The sequence below is a fragment of the Prionailurus viverrinus genome, chromosome A2, assembly GCF_022837055.1.
Source record: "Prionailurus viverrinus isolate Anna chromosome A2, UM_Priviv_1.0, whole genome shotgun sequence".
Classification (NCBI taxonomy): Eukaryota; Metazoa; Chordata; class Mammalia; order Carnivora; family Felidae; genus Prionailurus; species Prionailurus viverrinus.
In genome coordinates this window covers 26,070,000-26,091,602 of record NC_062562.1, presented here as the reverse complement: position 1 = coordinate 26,091,602, position 21,603 = coordinate 26,070,000, and the positions used below count along the sequence as shown (strand labels likewise).

The 21,603-nt window shown below is 34.3% G+C and overlaps 1 protein-coding gene across 14 annotated transcripts in view; it reads left to right on the top strand.

Moving 5' to 3' along the window:
* The window catches only part of CFAP20DC (CFAP20 domain containing), a 246,424-nt gene that overhangs the window by 70,868 nt on the left and 153,953 nt on the right, over nt 1-21,603 (top strand). For all 14 annotated transcript variants that reach the window (XR_007150255.1, XM_047849396.1, XM_047849393.1 and 11 more), the window contains one exon: nt 10,886-11,000. Coding sequence is in view for 13 of the 14 variants with exons in the window: in XM_047849396.1 (XP_047705352.1) it covers nt 10,886-11,000 (115 nt within the window). In the remaining variant the exon portion in view is untranslated. The remainder of the gene's footprint in view (nt 1-10,885; nt 11,001-21,603) is intronic.

Below are 21,603 nucleotides of genomic sequence, written 5' to 3'. Positions count from 1 at the left end.
ATTGGATGGTTGCTACCATTTACTCAAATACTCACTGAGGTTGCCATTGTTAAAAAAAAATTGTCAATCAAAGATGAAGATATAAAAGCAAATTGGAAACTGAATTGGAAAGTAATTTTACTTTCAAATGGTTTGCAAATGTAGATGTTAAGTTTGGAATGAATGTCGTTAATGACCATAGCTGAAAGAGTTATACACCTGCTGATCACTAGAATATTATAATAAATGAGGTTGATTTTCCTGTTGACTACCCCATTTTTTCTCAACATGGTCTCATTACTTTTTCTATTACATTGCTGACCCTTAGCTATGAATGCTCACTTACAGATATAAAAATGTATTAACTCATATATGGGTTTTTAAAAATATATATATCTTTAAGTGTAAGAGGAGCAATGCCAGTGTTGCTTGTCTTTTTCTGCTTTGTTAGGTCACAGGAGGTTTGAGATGGTGAAAATCAAGCCTGTATTACAACTGAAGAGCTGTTTTACAAGCAGCCTTCCTTACAGCAACTAAATTGTCCCCAAAAAAGCACATGAGCACATGAGCATAATGAAGCTTTTAAGTAGTTCACACATATGCATTTATATTCTCTCTCTCATGAATGACTAATTTTAATTTTTTTAAAGTAGCAATTCAGCTTGCTTTCAGAACCATTTAAGCTTAGCACATGATTTTGTTTTCCCTCCAAAACCAAGTATTCTTGATTATGAGATAGGGAAGGTTTGCATATTTATTTTTGCAAAGACAGTAGATTAAGTTCTCATCACCATATGAGTGGCTTAGTCCTAATACCTCTGTCCTAAACTGGGCACGTGAGCATTTAGAAATTTTTCCAGAGATCAGAGCCATAATGGCTAGGTCTGATGGAGAACTATTTTGTGCAAACCAAAGACCTGACCTCTAAAAGGACAAAGTTGGGCTGTGTACCCACTGTATGGTTCTTAGGGAGCCTTACAGCCCAGGGGGCCTTTCTTTCTTAATAAATATTTTAGTTAGTAGAAAATGAAAGGCTAAAAATACACAGCATTCACTAAACAATCCACGACCACCCAAGTTGACGATGGTTAGTACTTAGAATTTTCTGTGTGCCAGGCACTATTCTGAGCATTTTTCTTATATTCGCTTACATATGCAGTCCTCACAACAATCTTATGAGTACTATGGTTTTCCACGTTTTATTAATAAAGAAACTGAGGTACAAAAGGTTAAGTAACATACCCGCTGTCACACAGCTAAGAAATGGTGAAGCCAGAATTTGAACACAGAAAGTATGGCTTTGAAATTAATGCTCTTAACCATTACAGCTTATTTCCACACTTGTTGATAATGAGTAGTCTAGAATAATAACAATTGATCACAAAAAAAAAAGCAGTACTCAGAAACTACTATTAACTCAAGACAACACTGATGATGAATTGATAATGAATTGTCCTTTCCCCAAACTGCAGAAATCCCACCTCTGTTGTGTTTGTACATGTGCGTACTGGGAACTCTTACAAATCACCAAACCTTTCAGGGCAGTCAGACTTCTTTGTGGAGTTTAGAATGAGAGACTGCTTGAAACTCTAAAATGGGCTTGGGAGTACCAAATGCTAGTAACCCTTTTAAACTCAATTAGAATGTTACTAGAAGTGATAAAACTGAAATTTATGGAACTGCATGTTATTCACCCATGAAAACAAAGGAAAAGATTTGCATATTTGCATCAGATTATGGCCCATAAAATGGACTGTAGTTACTGACCTAGAACACCAAGAGGGAATGAAAGAAATTCAGTAATAGAGGTTGAAAAACATGTTGTGGTGAGTCAAAAAAAAAAAAAAGTTGTAATTATTTTTAATTTGGAGTCTGAGGTGTTTTCAGGGAGGAGGTAGCATTACAACCCAAACTGTGATGGATGAATATAATTTCAGCTGGCATAATCAGAGAAGGGGCTTTCAAGGGAAACGCATAAGCAAAGGCACCAAAAAACAACAGGAGGGAGAGTATGTTTAAGTAGAAAGCATGCTGGTATTGTCATTGTGGCAGCCCACTCCAGTGTTCCATGTCACGTCCTCTGGGTCCACGTCCGATATCAGCTGCAGCTGCAGGGGTGGTTTGGAGCAAGCTTGCTTGGATAGCTTCCCATATAAAGTGCCATCCAGGACTTTCTTTGATGTTGTGGGAGCCTACTACTCCACCCACAGATAGGCATAGCCTGAAAATACTAGGGAGGTTAGGCCCCCCAAGGCAACCCTTAACCATTGCGGGGAGTTGGAAGGTAGAGAATATATGCTCCCACCTCCTCTCTTCAAGTGGACACTTCTGGGAGATGCTCTGTACATGTTTCCATGGTCCTGGACATCCTGGTGGGATGCAGCCCCTGTGGTCTATAGCAGTATTGTTGACAGCGCATTCTTATCTTGGCTTTTCCTCTTTTATTGTCTTACTCTCCCTCTTCCTTCATTCCTGTTTCATGGAATCAGCTCTCCAATAAACTACTTGCACCTGTGTCCTTTCCTCAGCCTGACAGCTAATTGGAACAGTGAAGCCCAGATGTTCAAAACAGGGCAGAATCAGTGATTCACAGGGTTCCTCACTAATAACTGAGAGGATTGTAAGTATGTGAAGCCTATGGTGGCACGGTGAAGTGACCTCCAAGAACATGAAAATTAAGAAAGTCAGATTAACCTATGAGCTTTTAATTGCAAGATAATAGTTCCTGAATCAGAGGGGTGTTGTCTTTGTTTTTGTTTTTTTACAAATTTTTAAAAGAAGAATTTGTGAATGGAATGTGTGTGCACATGCACACACATACTTACAAAGGCAAACATGGGCTCTGTCCAGCCAAACAGTCTTAGTTACCAGATGCTAAATATTTTGTTCCCAGGAGCAAAGATTCTTCTACTATTGATGTTTTTATAGGCACTGTCTGCCCAAAAGAAAATCAGCATCTTGTTAAGAATGTAGTAGGTACTAGGATCAATTAGATCTGAGTTTAAATCTGCATTCTGCTAGGTGTCTGAGAACTAAAGCTTCAGTTTCCTCATCTGTTAAGTAGAGATAATACTAATAGACATCTTGTGGGGTTTATGGGAGCACTGTGACATAATGCATCTAGAATATTTAATACAGTGTTGGCATATAGGAAATGTTCAATACATAATAGATATTTTTCAAGGTTTTTTTTTTTTTTAGGGAAAGAGAGAACATGCACAAATAGGGCAGGGCAGAGAGAGAGGGAGAGAGAGAATCCCAAGCAGCCTCTGCACTGTCAGCACAGAGCCCGATGCAGGGCTCAGTCTCAGGACCTGTGAGATCATGACCTGAGCCGAGATCGAGTTGGACACTTAACCAACTGAGCCACCCAGACACCCCTAATAGATATTTAATAATAATATCACTACCTTTTCTTTGGGGAATGCATACATCAAGAACTGAAGTCTAAGTCACTTGTTCTGATTGTGTGCCAAGCACGAAGACCTTCTGAAATTTGGTAGATATTTTTTCTTTAGATGAATTACCACACTCTAGTGGATTACTACACTCATCTTTCTAGCTTTGGATCATCCTTTCAGGAGGCTTTAACTGGAGTCATAGTGTAAGACACATGTTTGTGACCTATTAGAAAATTGGATCCAGACTGGAAGCCAGAATTGAGCAGGAAATGGTTTTAAAAGAGTGAGAAGGGGAGAAGCAAAAGGGTATGTGGTTTTTATCAGATGAACAAGTATTGTATTGAAAGTGTTTGGCTGTGGTTCTGCGAGGAGGGCACCAAGGCAGCCTTGTCACTGCTAGCACAGCATGTGGCAAATAGTGGCCACTGAGCATGAATGAATGAAAGAGCTTCAGGCTATTATGGTAGTGACCATACAGTCATATCACAGAAATCATGGTGGATTTTAAAGAGGCAATTTTAACATTCTGCTACTTACCTAGCTGTATTTCCATACACTAGTAGCTTCCTTAGTTTATGGAGTCTAATTTCCCTATCTAAAAAATGGAGAATGAATATACTGCCTTTAGTGAAGGATTTTTGTGAGACCTAATAAGATAACGTCTATGAAATGTGCTAAAACAGCTACTGAAGAATGTTTATTTTTCCTTCCACACTGGAGAATGATTTCTGCAACTTAGCTACTTCCATATCTCTGGTGCCTTGTGTTGTGCTGTTAAGGCATTGACTGAATGCTAGTTGAATGAATTAATGAAATCAGGAAGAAAATTTGAAATGGAGACCTTGAAGTTGAACAATTCCTAGTGATGATGGGCTACAAAGTAGGGCTATCTGTATAAGGTGCTAAAATGGAATAGATGTGTTGATTGTCATGGTGGAAAAGGTTTAAGTTTAAATTAAATTTTGCTCTCTTGTGTAGATAAAGTTACCCAGAATGGTGGCAGAAGAAAATTGTGATCTAGGTGCCAGACTTGCCCAGAAATATGAAAGAATGGCCTGTAGATAAATGGATCAGTACTGAGTAAACTTAGGGAAAGTCGTTTTTAATGTTTTAAAGTTTTAAAATAAAAAAAATAAGAAATGCAAGTGCATGTAGACCATCCATCAGTCATATTCTGAATCAAACAATGTCTTATTACATTTTTTTAAAAAGGAAGCTTAACAAAGTATGTTTTCTGACCACAATGGAATTAAATTAAAAATCAATAGCAATGCAATATATAGGAAAGACTGTACTTTTTGGAAATTAAATAGCACACATCTGAGTAACCCAAGATTCAAAGAAGAAATCATTTGGGAAATTAGAAAATATTTCAAACTGAATGAAAATTACAGTACAACATATCAGAATTTGTGGGAGACAGCTAACATAATGCTTAGAGGAAAGCTTTATAAGTTTTAAACGTTTGTATGAGAAAAGAGAGAGGTTTAAAATTAATTATCTAACTTTTCACCCTAAGAAGTGAAGGGGGAAAAACAACAAATTAAACCTAAAATAAGTAGAAGGAAAGAAATAAACATAGAACCAAGAATAAATAAAATTGAAAACAAAGAATAGAGAAATTCTACAAAGCCAAGAGTTGTTTCTTTAAAAAGTTAAACTTAATAAACCATAGAGGGATTGAATAATAAAAAGAGAAAAGTCACAAATTACCAATATCAAGAATGAGAGACAGGATACCACTACAGATCCTACTAATGTTAAGTGATAGTAAAGGGAATAATATGAACAACTTTAAGGCAATAAAATCACAATGTATTAAAACTGAAACAACAAAAATCAGAAATCTGAATAGCCTCATAATCTGTTAAATTGAATATATAACCAAAATCTTCCCACAAAGAAAGCTTTAGACTTACATTAATTCTACTAACATTTAAACTAGCACCATTTTAAGGCACCTGGGTGGCTCATTTGATTAAGCATCCGACTCCTGATTTCAGCTCAGGTCATGATCTCACAGTTGGTGAGATCGAGCCCTGCATCTGGCTCTGCACTGACAGCATGGAACCTGCTTGGGATTCTCTCTCTTCCTCTCTCTGTGCCCCTACCCTCCTCAAAATAGATAAATAAACATTTAAAAATAAAAGTAAATAAACTAGCACTATTTTAAATAAATTTTCAGACAATAGAAGAAGAGGAAACTCTTCCCAAATCACTTTATGGGATTAGCTTAACTCTGTTATCAAAACCTGATATAAATATCATGAGAAAATACAAACCAATGTACCTCATGAACACAGGTGTAAAATTCTTCAACAAAATACTAGCATAATTGAAATTTATACCAAGAATACAAAGTTGGTTTCACATTTGAAAGTCAATCAGTATAATTCAAAATATGGACAGAATAAAGGAGAAACACAACAGGACTATCTCAATGCAGAAAAAGCATTGGACAGAATTCCATACCCTTTTCATGAATTAAAAAAAAAAACCTTTAAAAAAACTAGAAATAGAAAAGACAAGATCCTCAATATGTTAAAGGGAACTTACATCTAACATGATATGTAATAGAACCATAGTGAACATTTTTCCCTTATGATTAGGAACAAGGCAAGGTTTTCTGCTCTCATCATTTCAATTTAGTATATGCTGGAGGTGCTAACCACTGCAGTAATGCAAGAAAAAAATAAAAAATAAAAATATTGAAAAAAACAGAAATAAAGTCTTTATTCACTGAAGACATGATTGTTTATGTATAAAATCCTCAGGAATCTACAAAACAACTACTAAAAGTAATGTGTGAATTAAGCAAGGTCACAGAAATAATTATATACAAAAATCGATGAAATTTTTATGTACTAGTAGCAATTATCTTCAATCACATCAAAAAACAAAATACTTAGGAATAAATTTAACAAAAGCTGCACAAGACTTCTAAAATTAAAGCTGTAAAATATTGTGAAAGAAATTAAACAAGGCCTAAACAAATACATGATAAATACCATGTGAGTGGATTGGGTAACTCAATATTGTTCTCCCCAAATTGATCTTATGGATTCAACACAATCCAAAACTCTTAACAACTTTTTTTTATAGAAAATGATAAGTGGATCCTAAAATCTATCTGGAAAAGCAAGGGCCTAATGAACCTCAAAAAACAAAAAACAAACAAAAAGTTGAAGAGTTTCTTCATCTACTTTCAAGACTTACTACAAATCCAGAGTGATCAAGACTGTGACATTGGCGGAAGAATGGATAAATGAAACAAATGGATCCATAGAAAGCCCAGAAATAGATCCACACTCACACATATGCAATTGATTTTCAGCAAAGTACCATGGCATTTCTATTTGGAAAAGGAGAATCTTTAACAAATAGTGCTGGGACAACTTGATAAACATACAGAAAGAACCACACCCACTACCTCACATAATATACTGAAATTAATATTGGATGGATCATAGAATGAAAAACTAAAACTATAAAGATCTAGAAGAAAACGTAGAAAAGTATCTTCTTTGCAACTTTGGGCTAGGCAGGGATTTTTTAGGAAATAGAAAGTGCGACTGTAAATAATGATAAGCTGGACTTCATGAAATTAAAAACTTCTGCTAATCAAAAGGTATCATTAAGCAATAAGCTAATATAGATAATGTGTATATGAGTTTCTGTGTACTATTGATACTTTTGTGTGAGAAATTACTTCCAAATAAAACGTTAACAAAAGATACCATTATGATAATAGGCAAGAAAGTATTCACAATGCATATATATGACAAAGGACAAATATCCAAAATATATAAAGAATTCTCAGAATTATAAGAAAACAACCCAATAAAGTTGAGCAAATGACTTAACAGACATTACACAAGACATACCAGTAAACACATGTAAAAGTGGTCAAGGTGAGAGTACCTGGCTGGCTTGGTCATTGAAGTGAGCGACTCTTGATCTCAGGGTTGTGAGTTTGAGTCCCGTGTTGGGCATAAAGCTTATCAAAAAAGAAAAAAAAGTAGTCAGTGTCATTCATAAGACAAATGCAAATAAAATCGCAATGATATTTGTTCATACCAACCAGAATTGGCTAACATAAAAGTCTGCTAGTACCAAAAGTTGTTGAGAGTATGGAACCACTGCAACCACTTTGGAGAATTATTTCTATAAAATTGTACATACTTATTCCCCAACTACCCAGTAATCCCATTCCTAGTTATCAAGAGAATAAAAATACTTGTTCACAAAAAGACTCTACAGGCATATTCAGACAGGCCTTATTTATGAGAAACCTATAAAATATCTATAGAGTCTATAAAATTATACATATTTATTCCCCAACTACCCAGTAATCCCATTCCTAGTTATCAAGAGAATGAAAATACTTGTTCTCAAAAAAACTCACAGGCATATTCAAACAGGTCTTATTTATGAGAAACCCATACCGGAAATAAGTATCCATCAACAAGAGAATGGATAGATAAATTGCATAGCCATACAAGCCTCAGCAATTAAAGAAAGGAACCATTGGTGCATGTTACAACATGGATAAATCTCAAAAATGTCATGTTAAGTGAAAAAGCCAGTCACAGAAGAGTATATGCTACACCATTTCATTTATAAGAATTTTGAGAACAGACAAAACTTAGACATGATGTTAGAAATCAGGAGTGATGATTGATGAGAGGGGGCCAAGAGAGAACTTTCTAAAGTGATGGAAATGTTCTATATTTTGTTTGGAGTGGTGATTACATCAGTGTATACCTTTATCAAAGCACATGAGATTGTACTCTAAAATCCTCATTTCAGTTATACATATAAAATAAAGAAATCAAAGAGACTATAATTATTTGTTTTTATGATATCCATTCATCATGCAAGGTGGAATGTTGACTCTCCTAGTGTGAACAGTAAATTTATAAAACCCTTTACCTTGGCTAAAGACCCTGCATGATTTGGCTCTAGGCTACCCTTTCTACTTTATGCCCTCTTTTTACCTCCTAGGTCCTACCTAACCCTGCTGGCTTTATTATAAAGTAGATCATTTCTTGATGTTATCTAATTCTGTCTCTTCTTTGTTTTCTTCATTGCATTTAGGAGAACTAGCATTTATTTTTTCTCTTTCTCCTTTTTTACCTTGCTTTTCTCACCATCATATTCCCCAGTGTACTCCCAGGATACTGTCTGGTTCAGTGAGCTTTTTCTTAAATATGTGAATGAATAAATGTTCCTGTAGTTCTATATGTTGATAAAATGGTAGTCTGCTCAAACATTCTTCTGGAGTTTGATCCTTACCAATTCAAATAAAAATGACATAGTCTTTTCTCTATAAGCAAAGCAGAGCTTTAATAAGATTGTGCCCGGGGCGCCTGGGTGGCGCAGTCGGTTAAGCGTCCGACTTCAGCCAGGTCATGATCTCGCGGTCTGTGAGTTCGAGCCCCGCGTCGGGCTCTGGGCTGATGGCTCAGAGCCTGGAGCCTGTTTCCGATTCTGTGTCTCCGTCTCTCTCTGCCCCTCCCCCGTTCATGCTCTGTCTCTCTCTGTCCCAAAAAATAAATAAATGTTGAAAAAAAAAATTAAAAAAAAAAAAAAAAAAGATTGTGCTCAACTGAGTTTTGGTTGGTGCAACCAAACTTTTTGTATGATGTGAGGGAACTTTTTCTTCCCTCTTCTTTTCCAGAATCCCAATATGGTTTTCCTTCTATTTTTCTAATCAGAGCTTCTTACACAAGAGACCTAATAACATGACAATGCTTTCCAAACATATTTGATCCTGTGCCCTATTGGTAAAATGTTTGAGCACACTAACCACATAGGTACATTTATTTATTTCAAAAACACATTTATTTGGAAATGTGCACAAAAATAATATTTGTAAAGGATGGGATGAAAGATAGCTCTAACCACCCCACCTCCCCGTGTGCTCATCCCACTTTGAAGACACTGCCTTGGGGCAAATATTATACTATATTTACTTATACATCTAAATATAAAACTGCAGTAAGCTTAACACTTTTGCATTTTAACCTTACCTCTGACTATGGATTGAAAGGCTTTATTGCTTTTTAAATAAATTTATAGTATTGTTTAGTGCAGGTAGGGTATAATTTTTAGGTGGGGCATACTCTGAATTCATCTCATCTAATTTTTACTGTATTTATTCTTAACATTGTTCACTGATAGTTTTTCTACAGAACAATATGTATTTTAGAGGGAAAAAATAATGAGATTAGAAAAGTAGGAAGGGAGATAAGGAAAAGCTATAGAAAAGACCATGTTGGAGCACCTGAGTGGCTCAGTTAGGTAAGCATCTGACTTTTGATTTTGGCTCTCAGGTCATGATCTCACAATTTGTAAGATCAAGCCCTATATTGCACTCTGCGCTGATAGCACAGAGCCTGCTTGGGATTCTCTCTCTCTCTGTCTCTCTCTCTCTCTCTTTCTCTCTCTCTCTGCTCCCCACCCCCCCCCCACTTGCATGCACACTCTCTCTCTCTTTCCAAATAAATAAATAAACATCTTATCGCTTCTCGGCCTTTTGGCTAAGATCGAGTGAAATAAATAAACATCTTTTAAAAAAGAAAAGGCTATGTTGACTTAAAATATTTAATTACACTGTAAATATTAATAGTAGTTCATTTGAATGAAATGTTGTCAGCTTGGGGGATTACTAATTGTAGAAAATTAGCAGTTTGTACATGTAGATAAAGTTGCTAAAAATGGTAGAAACATCACTATTCTCCAGTAAAAAGACAGTCTTTAATAAGCATCAGCTCTACCATATAGCAGCCTGAGACAGGTTTGGAGATTTTAAGCCTCCTGTTGCCTCTGAGACCTAAAGGAAGCAGAACATAAAAATGAGCCTCTATCAATTTGAAGCAGACCTAATCTTTGTGATCATGGCTGTGGTCTAAATCTATTAAAGATGTTCAAATTCAGTGTCCTTGGTATCACTGCGGCTTGACCTGAATAGTGAGCAATAAACTTGTGTATTATAATTCTGGTTTGAAGATATGTGCTTAGGAAGTGAAACCGACAGTCAGTGTTTTGTGTCTGTCTCTAAGCAGACTAAGAGCCTATATAAAATGACAGGTGCATTTCTAGGGAAAGAAACCCATAATGTTTTCCTATTTAGTAGGTGACAGTATGTCCCAAGATAACACAAGCTTAAGGGGCTGGAACAAGCATGGTTATTAAAAGCTAGCAGTTTCTCAGTTCATACAAATTGAATTTTTTCATAGGCTAGAAGACTGTGGAAATCTAGTGTAGAGTACTGAAATAAATTAGCATATTAAGTGAATTTATACATTCAGGCTTGTGAGCACTTTGAATTTAAGGAAGAAACTTTATTACTCCTTGAAAGAAAAAAAAAGGCAGTTCTTAAATTCTGTGTTTGATCTCCCTATTGGAAAGGGCCTATATGATAAACTATATCATTTTGGTGATTATCCAAAGCAGCGGTTATTATATTGATGAAAATCTTTCTCTTTTCTTTCTTTTTTCAGAATTACTGATTTAGGGAACATTAAAAGAAGATTGTATTTATCAACGGTCCATAAGGAACTGTCCTCAACTCCTCTCCATGCAAAAATCCCACTTTTCATGATCAAGCGCAAAATTGTAAGTGTCACATGAATGTTGCTTAAAATATTAAATTTAAATTCAGCAAATACTAATTATGGGCCTACTCTGTGTATAAGGTACTTTGTTAAGTATATAAAAATGAATAAAATGCATACTCTTCCTTTCCCTCCCATGAAAGAGCTTAAAATCCACTAGGTGGGAGAATATAATTATTTGAGCATCTGGAATATTACCAAAACTGATAGAAAGCTCAGTGAAGAGAGAAGTTCTACTGGTACCATGAAAGGGAAAGAAGCCCATCTGACTGCAGGATGAAGAAAGGCTGCATGAAGAAGATTACAGTTAGTTGGGCCTTTGAAGGACTGTAAGAATTCAACAGATAGAGAAGGGAAGTGAGCATTTCAAGCAGAAGGAACAGCATGAACAGAAGCTTGAAGGCTGGAAATTGGTACACATTTGGAGAACAAAGAATGATTAATCATTGTGGCCAGATTTTCAAAAAATAGCCTTAAGGAAACAGCAGTCCTGTAATACAACAGTCAGATATAGGTTGGGAGATTTTATGCCTATTGTGTAACCTCTAAGACCTAAAGCAGCAATAATGTATGGAGATGTAAACTGTAGGTTACAGGCCAAGAAATTTGAGCCTGATATGACTTGACTAGTCTTTCTCAAACTTCAGTTATTTTAGTACTACTCTCATGACTTTACCATGTTTGTGTACAACATGTGATTAATACTTTCCTTTAAATAACTCACCTTTGGGGATCTTAAATACATTTATTTTAGAAGAAACCTTTTACCACTTACTCAAATGTATGGATGCCAGTATAAGGAAGGATCATGAAAAGTCAGGTGAATATGACACCTGGAAACTAATAAAGCTCTAATAACTGATTCTAAACAAATGGAGATCTGTGATGTGTCAGACAAAGAATTCAGAATAATCTTCTTTTTTTTTTTAATGTTTATTTATTCTTGAGACAGAGACAGAGTGTGAACAGGGGTGGGGCAGAGAGAGAGGGAGACACAGAATCCAAAACAGGCTCCAGGCTCTGCACTGTCAGCACAGAGCCCGACGCAGTGCTTGAACCCACGAACTGTGAGATCATGACCTGAGCTGAAGTCAGACACCCAACCGACTGAGCCACCCAGGCGCCCCCAGAATAATCTTCTTAAAGAAGTTTGGTGACCTACAAGAACATACAGACAGACAACTCAATGAACTTAGGAAAACAAACTACACACAGCACAGGATTTTTGACAAAGGAATAGAAAACATCAAAAATAAACTAATAGAAGTGCTAGAGCTGAAAAATATAGGAAGTTGAACTGAAGAATTCAATAGAGAGCTTCAAAAGCGATTCAACCATGCAGAAAAAAGAATGAGTGACCTGGAGGACAAGGCAATTGAAATTATCCAGTCAGGGGAGTAAAAAGTGAAATGAAATGACAAAGAGTGAAAAAACCCTATGAGAATTATGAGACACAAGGAAAATTTACATTATGGGAATAGTCCCAATATTCACATTATGGGAATTCCAGAAGAAGAAGAGAAAGGGAAAAGGATAGAAGGTGTATTTAAATCAGTAATGGCTCAAAACTTCCAAAACATGGGGAGAGAAATAGATATCCAGATCCAAGATGCCCAAAGAACCCCAAATAAGACTACACAGACATATTACAGACATATTACAATTACATGTTGAGTCAAAGAAAGAATTTTAAAAGCAACAAGAGAAAAGAGAGAAGTTACATACAAAGGAATTCCCGTAAAACTATGGGGAGATTTTTCAACAGAAGCCTTTCAGGCCAGAAGAGAATATGATAAATATAAAAGAGATATTGATAAATATTAAAAAAAAAAAAAACAAACTTAAAATCAACCAAGAATACGATACCTAGCAAAGCTGTCTTTCAGAAACAATGGAGGGATAAAGACTTTCCCAGACAAACAAAAGCTGATGGAATTAATTACCACTAAACCTGTCTTACAATAAATGCTAAAGGGAGTTCTTTGAGTAGAAATAAAAGTCCTCTAACAACATGCAAATGTAAGAAGGCAATGTAAAACTCACTGTATATGTAATAGAGTTGGAGTCTATAACAGGGCAATTAGTGGTGCATAATTCATTTATAATAATATAAAATTGCATTCACCCTTATATGTTTAAGTATGGTTTCCTTATTCATCTAAGATTTTTTAGAGTTCAATGTTAGGTGGTTTCCAAGAGTTAAATTGTATGTGAGACCAATACACTTTTCTGTTTGCGGTTAAATGAATCAAATCTGTCTTTACCTTGCTTTTGTGGGTTCAGTCCCCTTTGTCAGTTAATTAACTGAAGTTCTAGATATTTTCTTAAATTTTAACTGATCATTCTGTACATGGCTATAATCCACACACACACACACACACACACACACACACACACACACAGTGTTATTTGTAGGAATACAGTATTTGAAAATCAAATACTATCTTTCTTTACAAGTGAACCTTGATAACATCGCAAGTGAACTTGATTGACCAATATTTCTTATTTAACAAATAAGTCACATGAATTTGTGCTAGCAGCACCAGGTATCTAACGATATAAGAAGTGTACTGCCGAAACTAAAAAATAAATAGTAATATGTGTAATAGGTCCTGTGGGGCAGTGTTCTTTGATTCATCTACCTCATCTTCCCACTCTCCAGTTAGATGACTCAGTGGAGAATAGTTACATGTAGTTTTTAAAAAATCCTGGTGTGAAGAAAGCAAATTGGTCGCTATTTTAGGTAAGTTTAAGTCATGCTAAATTTTAAAAGGCAAAGCAGTCATAATATTTGTAACATATCTAGAACTTTTTCCTCAATGTGGTTGAATCTAGAAAGAATTGTTCACTTATATTTGAGATAGTTCTAAGCAATAAGCAAAGATAAAATATTTTTTCTATAGTGTTCTGGTTGAATCTGGAAAGAATTGTTCACTTACATTTGAGATAGTCCTAAGCAATAAACAAAGATAAGACATTTTTTTCTATAGCATTCCCCATCCCAGTGAAATCACCAAGTCATAACTGCTTGTAATGTATTCTAATTATTTTATATTTTGTTAAATACAAACCCATAAGTAATATATAGAAGTTAAGAGCATGGTATCTGAATTCTGACAGTTACTAGTTATGTGACCCTGTGCAAGTTTCTGTTCATTTTCCTCATCTATAAAATGCAGATAATATGAGATATACATCCTAGTAAGATTGTTGTGGAGATTTACACAAGTATATAAACATGAGGCTTTTAGAACAGTGCCTGGCACAGTCTTAAGTCATAGATAAGGATTATAGCTTCAGTTTGGTCTTTAGTTGCTATATCTCCCAGGAAGCCCTCCATGATATCCCCTCTGTGGTTTAGATATTTGGGGTATAGTTCAGCATTGCCATTCACAAATTCATGATCTTCATAACCCTTCTTCAGTCTGTACCTAAATCATATTTGCTTATGTATCTCCCCGCCTTTAGACTATAAGCTTGTCTTAATTGACTTTTATCCCTAGTCCCTATAAGTACATGGCATGTAGTAAGTGCTCCATAAATATTTGTTCAACCAAATTGGCAAATCTTACTGTGTCTCCTGACATGGGAGAGAAAATAAATGAGTTTGTCATGTACCTTTCTAAATGTGCTTGATAATCCCAGAAGTATTCTGTACTATTCAAACAGATATTTAAAAATTCAGTTCTAAAACTTATACTCCTTTCCCCTCAATCCAAGAGATGCTACAGCAGCAGAGTGTCTTTCATCTCCACTGTTAATGCAGTCTATTCCCATTGGGCCCTTATCGAATTAAAGCTGAACCGTGTTTTAGGGGAACCTTCTATAGCAAGAAGTAAGATGAGAGAAAGCACCACCCATTCAGAATGCCATTGCTAGGATCCTCCTTGGTGTTGGTGTGGTGTTGCTCTAGTTCTCTGCTTTTTGCCAAAACTTTCTTCACATCTACTTTCTTAGGAACTATAGATACTTTGGTGATAAACTTTGAAGCGCAGTATTTTTAAAGCTCTTTAGCTAACATTTATAAATCAGAAATTGTCAATATTGTCTGTTGTGCAGTGAGCAGTCAGCTGAAGCCAAGTGGCAACTGCACACTTTTAACAGAGCTTTGAGCTCTGTGTGAAGTTTAGTCCTCTCCACTCATAAAGAATGCAGGTGCACTCAGACCCTTCCTGCTTCATACATTTGGGTTATCTACATAGGCCCTCTGAGCATACAGTTTGCAACCTCAATTTAGAGGATAATTGCTAAATACTCCACTTTGCTTGGTTCTTTAGCTAAAACCTTTACATAGCCAAAGGCAGCAAATAAATATTCTTATAGCCACACCAATATGAATATTTATGTATAGGCCACTTACTATTCCAGTTACCATTAAATGTTCAACCTTTCAAATAAAAAATTTTTTTTTCATGTTATTCTTAATTATGAGTGCTTCACTTTAACATTTAAATTACAACAATTTCTTCTTTTAACTTAGGTTTTCAATGGTAAGAGCAATTTGAAAAATTAATAACCATCAGATTAAACAATGGAGATAGCCACTTAGTCAAGACTCACTGAAATCAATCTTCTTTTTCAATATAATTTTAGTTAGTTGGTGATGGTATCAGATGAACATCAATGTCTTGCCACCAAAGTATACATTAATGTATAGTATATCTAATTGTATCTGAATAGGAAGTTCAGGTATGAAATATCATTGAGCATGAATCATTCATTGGAGCTATAAGGAAGTGGTATGATAAATTATAATGCCAAAATCTTTTAGTAACCTTTACCACTCAAATACCCAGTGTTTGTCATTTAAATGACAATTCTTTAGAGGTTGTACTTTCTTTAACCACAACTCTGTTGGATTATGTTATGGCTTTTATTACAAACTGAAAATGTGGTATAATGTTTTTAAAACTTCCCTTCAAAGATCATTTTTCCCATAAAGCTAGTGATATAGAAGTTTTTGGTTTTTAACAGTATTTAATTTCTTGAGTGTCACTGAATGAGAAGGAAATAGAGGAAGCAGGTTTATTTAGACACAAGATCATTTAGATATACATTTAAGATACTAGAGAATGTTTATAACCTTCTGGTGCTTATTTGAAGGTTTGTAAATGTTTTCATTTCCTTTTTGAGAATATCATTTAAAAATACCTGTTTTTCTCACTCTACTCACCTGTCAGTTTAATATGGATGTTGAAGAAATTTGGGGAAAGAAGAGCAGTCCCATGCCTTCTTTTGCTGGCCCTGAATGGTTATGTGAAGTAGGAACAACTACATAAAAATGTTTGTTCTGGAAAACAGATGATTGCCTCATAAATTACATGAATAGGCACAGTATTGTTAGAGTTGAAGTGTGGTCTCTACAGCTAGTTTGTAGGGATTCAAATTCTGGTTGTCACTTCTGTCTGTGAGCCCTTGACCAAGTCAGTTAATCTCTCTGTGCTTCATTTTCTCATCAGTTACGTGGTGACATAAGAGAACCTGCTTCCTAGAGGAGTTGTTAGGATCAAAACAGTTATTACCTAGAATAGTGCCAAGCCCATAGTAAGCACTCAGTTAATGTTGGTTGATATAGTTATTATTTTATTTTCTTTTGACATAAATCCATGTTTATCGACTTATGAATATAGTGTCATAATAAACTTCTGAATTTATAGTTCATTTCAGTTGGCAAATATTTATTGAGTCCTTGCTCAGGTCTAGGTCTGTGCCAAATGTTAGGAATCCAAAGGTAAATGACACAGAGTCTTTCTCATCAAGAGATTATACTATGGCAGAGGAGGCAATGTAACACATGAACAATGAATGATAATGGGCTCTGGTGAACACCAAGCTAATCTTAGGAACCAAATGCTATTAAAGGAAAATATCAGATATATCTAGCCAAGTTGGGGGATGTTATAGTGTGTTTGTGACAAATTGTGACTACACAAAAACAAAAATAATGAAAGTTTATGTCACATTTAATCCATTAACTGATTCAAATGTACATAATTACAGTGCTAGAAAGGAAAGCTAGATGAAACCATAAAGGGGATTGAAAGCCATGTTGAGAAGTTTGAATTTTAGCCCATTAGAAATTTAAAAAATATTTAACATGGAGGAGTTTTGTAGTATGATCTGTATTCTAGAAAATAACTATGATATCAGAATGGGAAAAGCTAGAGGCTGAGTGACCAGTTAAGAGGCAATGCAGAAGTGTAGGTGAGATGTATAAGCCTGAATCAGAGTAGTAGCAAAGAAGTAGATGAGGAGGACAGATAAGAAAGAGACTTAAGAAGTAAAATCAGTGAAAAAAATGGAGAAAATGGCACTGAGACTCACTGGACTTAACACCAAGTTAAACACTGTGGAATATCAATAAAATTGAAGTCAGAAATATAGAAACTATTGAAACAAAAGCACAGGGAGGAGGAAAAAAGCCTAAAAAGAGATGAGTACTGTCCAAATGGCTTGTGAAACAGTATCAGCCAGTCTAATGTGTGTATAATCATAGTAGTAGAAGAAAAGCAAGGAGATTGAGCACAAGAAAATTTATAGACATGATGGTTAATTTTTTTTTTAATTTGAAAAATATACCCACAGATCCAGTAAGCTCAACAAACCGAGTTGAAGATCACTCAAAAACCACACCACAGCACACCATGGTGTATCATAACTTAAAAAACAAACAAAAAGAAACAACCCTAAAACCATGCCCTTGGTACGTCATAAATTGCTAAAGATCAATGATAAAGAGAAAATCTTAAAAAACATCCAGAGGAAAAAATACATTATACACCAGAGAACAATGATAAAATATATCACAGCTTCCCATCTGAAGCAATGAGAATAAGAAGATAATGGAATGATGCTGGGGAAAAATTTTTTTAACCTGTAAACCTAGAATTCTTTATTTGGTGAAAATATCCTTCAAAAGTTGGAGCAAAATAAAAACATTTTCAGACTGAAAAGGTGAATTTATTGCCAGCAAACTTGCTCTACAAAAATATTAAAGGAAGTTCTTCAGTCTGAAAAAAATACGTACCAGGTAGAAATGTGGGTGTAAATGAGAGAAGAGTGCCAGTAATGTTAAATATGTAGATGAATCTAAAAGATTCTTTATTCATATCATAATTTCTTTAAAAGTATTTGTTGAAAGCAAAATAATAATGGTATAGAAGAAAAATATATGAAATATATGACATTAACAAAAAGAATGGTAGAGATATTAGTACATGTTTTTTTAGTCTCTTAAGCATGAGATATTCTATTATTACCCAAAGTTAGAGTGTGATAAGTTAAAGATTCATATTGTAAATTGTAGTGCAATCATTAAAAAAAAGGGGGGGAGTATAACTAATCAGCCAATTGATTAGATTAATGGGACACTAAAAATGTATTCAATGCTAAAGAATATAGGAAAGAACTAAACAAAGAACAGATGGGACAGATTGAAAACAAATAGCAAGATGGTAGTCCTAAACTCAGAAACATCAGAATAATTACATTAAATGGAAATGGACTAAATTCTCTGACTAAAAGACAGAGATTGTAGATTAATTAAAAAGCAAGATACCATAGTATAATGTTTATAAGAAAGGTATATTAAATCTAAAGACACAGGTGAAAAATTTAAAAAGAAAAAGGTTATACCATGCAAGCACTAACTCTAAAAAAGCTAGAGTGACTATGTTAATATCAGATAAAGTAGACTGCAGGAAAATGAATATTATTTAAAGAAGCATATTTCGTAATGATGAGGGAATCATCTCATGTAGAAGATATAGCAAACCTAAAAGTAACAGATCCAAAGAGAGAAACATAAATACACAATTTTAGATGAAGATTTCAACATTCCTCTCTCAGATTTCCCTGCACCTGAAGCACCTAAAATATGCACAATTAAATAATCAAGAGAATATATCAATGGCATAAAAAAAATGGACAGTGGAGAAAATAAAACCAAAAGTTTGTTCTTTGAAAAGATATAATAAGTGATAAGCTGTTAACTATATTAATCAAGAAAAAAAGTACACACATTACCAATATCAAGAATGAAAGGGAAAAGGGAAAATAAAGGAATATTATGAACAATATTTTGCCATTAAATTTGACAATTTAGATGAAGTGGGCAATTTCTGTCAAAGACAAATTACTAAAACTGATACTAAAGGAAATTAAAATTTAAAATACCATATATTTATTTATAGGAATTGAATTTGTAATTAACATTCCTGCAAAGAAAATACAGGTCCAGAAATCGACATCCAGGCTTTACGTATAATTCTACCAAACATTTAAGAAAAAAATAATACCAATTTTAAACACTCTTTCAGATAATAAAGGAGAATGGACATTTCCCAAATCATTGAATAAAATGAGGTCAGCATAATTCTGATACCAAAGCCAGCAAAGACATTAAAATCCCCAAAAGAGAACTATAAATCAGTATCACTCGTGAACATAAATATATGAATCCTTAACATCAAGTATTCAAGGTTGGTCTTATATTTGAAAATCAGTGTAAGTGATCACATTAACAGAATAATGGAGAAAAAAATCATAATATCATCTCAATAAATGCAGAAAAATCTTTTAACAAAAATTCATTAGCCATTTATGATTAAAACTTACATCAAACTAGGAATAGAAGGAAGCTTTTTCAACCTGATAAAGGGTTCCCATTAAAAAAAAATCTACAACTAAATGATACTTAGTGGTGAAAAAGTGACTGTTTATCCCCTAAGACAGGGAACAAAGCAAGGTTATCTACTCTACTTCTATTCAGCATTGTATTGGAGGTCCCAGCAAGTGCAGTAAGATAATAAAGAGAAATAAAACACATACAGATCATAAAAAAAGAAATAAAACTTTCTCTCTTTGCAGACAATATAATCATCTAAGTAGACAGTTCTAAGCAATCTACAAAAACTAAACAAAACCTACTAGATTAAGTGAGTTTTATAGGGTCACAGAATATAGCATAGATATAACCAAAGTCAATTGTATTTCTATATATTTCTATATAAGTTGTTTATAGCAGTAAACAATTGAAATTAAAAAATTTTTTTAATTTAAATATGTTTATTAAGTTTTTAATTTTAATTCCAGTATACTTCACATAAACAGTTATATTCATTTTAGGTATACAATATGGTTATTCAACAATTCTATTTTTAATTTTTAATTTTGAAAATATTTACAATAGCATCAAAAATACATAATATTCAGGAATACATTTAATAAAATATATGCTAGACCTCTACACTGAAGAGTATAAAACGTTGCTGACAGAAACTGAAGACCTAAATAAGTGGAGACATGTTGTTTATGGATCCAAAGAATGTATATCCAATTTAATCCCCATCAGAATCCAGCAGGCTTCTTTTTTTTTTAAGTTTATTTTTATTTATTTTTAGAGAGACAGAGACAGCACGAGTGGGGGAGGGGGCAAAGAGAGAGTGAGACAGAAAATCCCAAGCAGACTCTGAGCTGCCATCACAGAGCCCAACGTTGGGCTCGAATTCACAAAACCATGAGATCATGACCTGAGCCGAAACCAAGAATTGAATACTTAACTGGCAGGCGCCCAAGGCTTTTTTTTATTTTTTTTAATAGTTTTTGCAAAATTTATTAACAAATTCTAAAATATATATGGGAATTCAAAGGTCTTAAGTTACAAAACAATTTTCAAAACCTAAAAATTGTACCTCATGATTTCAAGACATGGTATAAAGCTACAGTAATCAGGACAATGTGTTATTGGCATAGATACCACTAAAAGTTTAGAAATAGACAACACATATAGTCAGCTGATACTCAACCAAACACGAGAGCAATTTAATAGAGATAGGAGCATCTTTTTTCAGAACTAGAACTTCTGAGCATCCATATGGGGAAAAGAAAATGAACCACAGCCCATATTTCACACCATTCACGAAAACTAAGACAAATCATAGATCTAAATTTAAATGCTAAAAATATAAACACTTTTAGGAGATTTCGTAGAACCCAGAAAACATTAACCCTAATAAAGAATAAATTGACAAAAATGGGCTTCAACAAAATTTAAAACCACTCATCAAAAAGACATTCTTAAGAAAATGAATATGCAAGCCACAGCTGGGAGAAAATATTCCTAATACATATATCTGGCAAAAGACATATCCAGAATATATTCTACAACTGTATAATAAAAAAAATGACATTTTAAAGGCAAAAACAATTGAACAAGCTCTTCTCAAAGATTATGCAATCAAATAAACATGTGAAGAGCTCCAGGGAGCTCCAGCTTCAGGGGAATTCAAATGAAAAACACAGTTACATTACTTCACCCACTAGAATGGCTAAAATAAAAGACACAGGAAATACGAAATACTCGTGAGGTATAAAGCAATTGTCATACATTTCCAGCATAGATGGAGAATTTCCAGCATAACCACTTTGGAAATATCTTTGGAAGTTTCTGATAAAGTTAAACATTTATCCATTGATCCAACAATTCCACTCCTTGGTGTATACCCATGGAAATGTAAGTATGTGGACACAAAACTACTTGTATGGGAATTTTACAATAGCTTTATTTATAAAAGCCAAAATCTTGAAATAACCCATATGTCCCA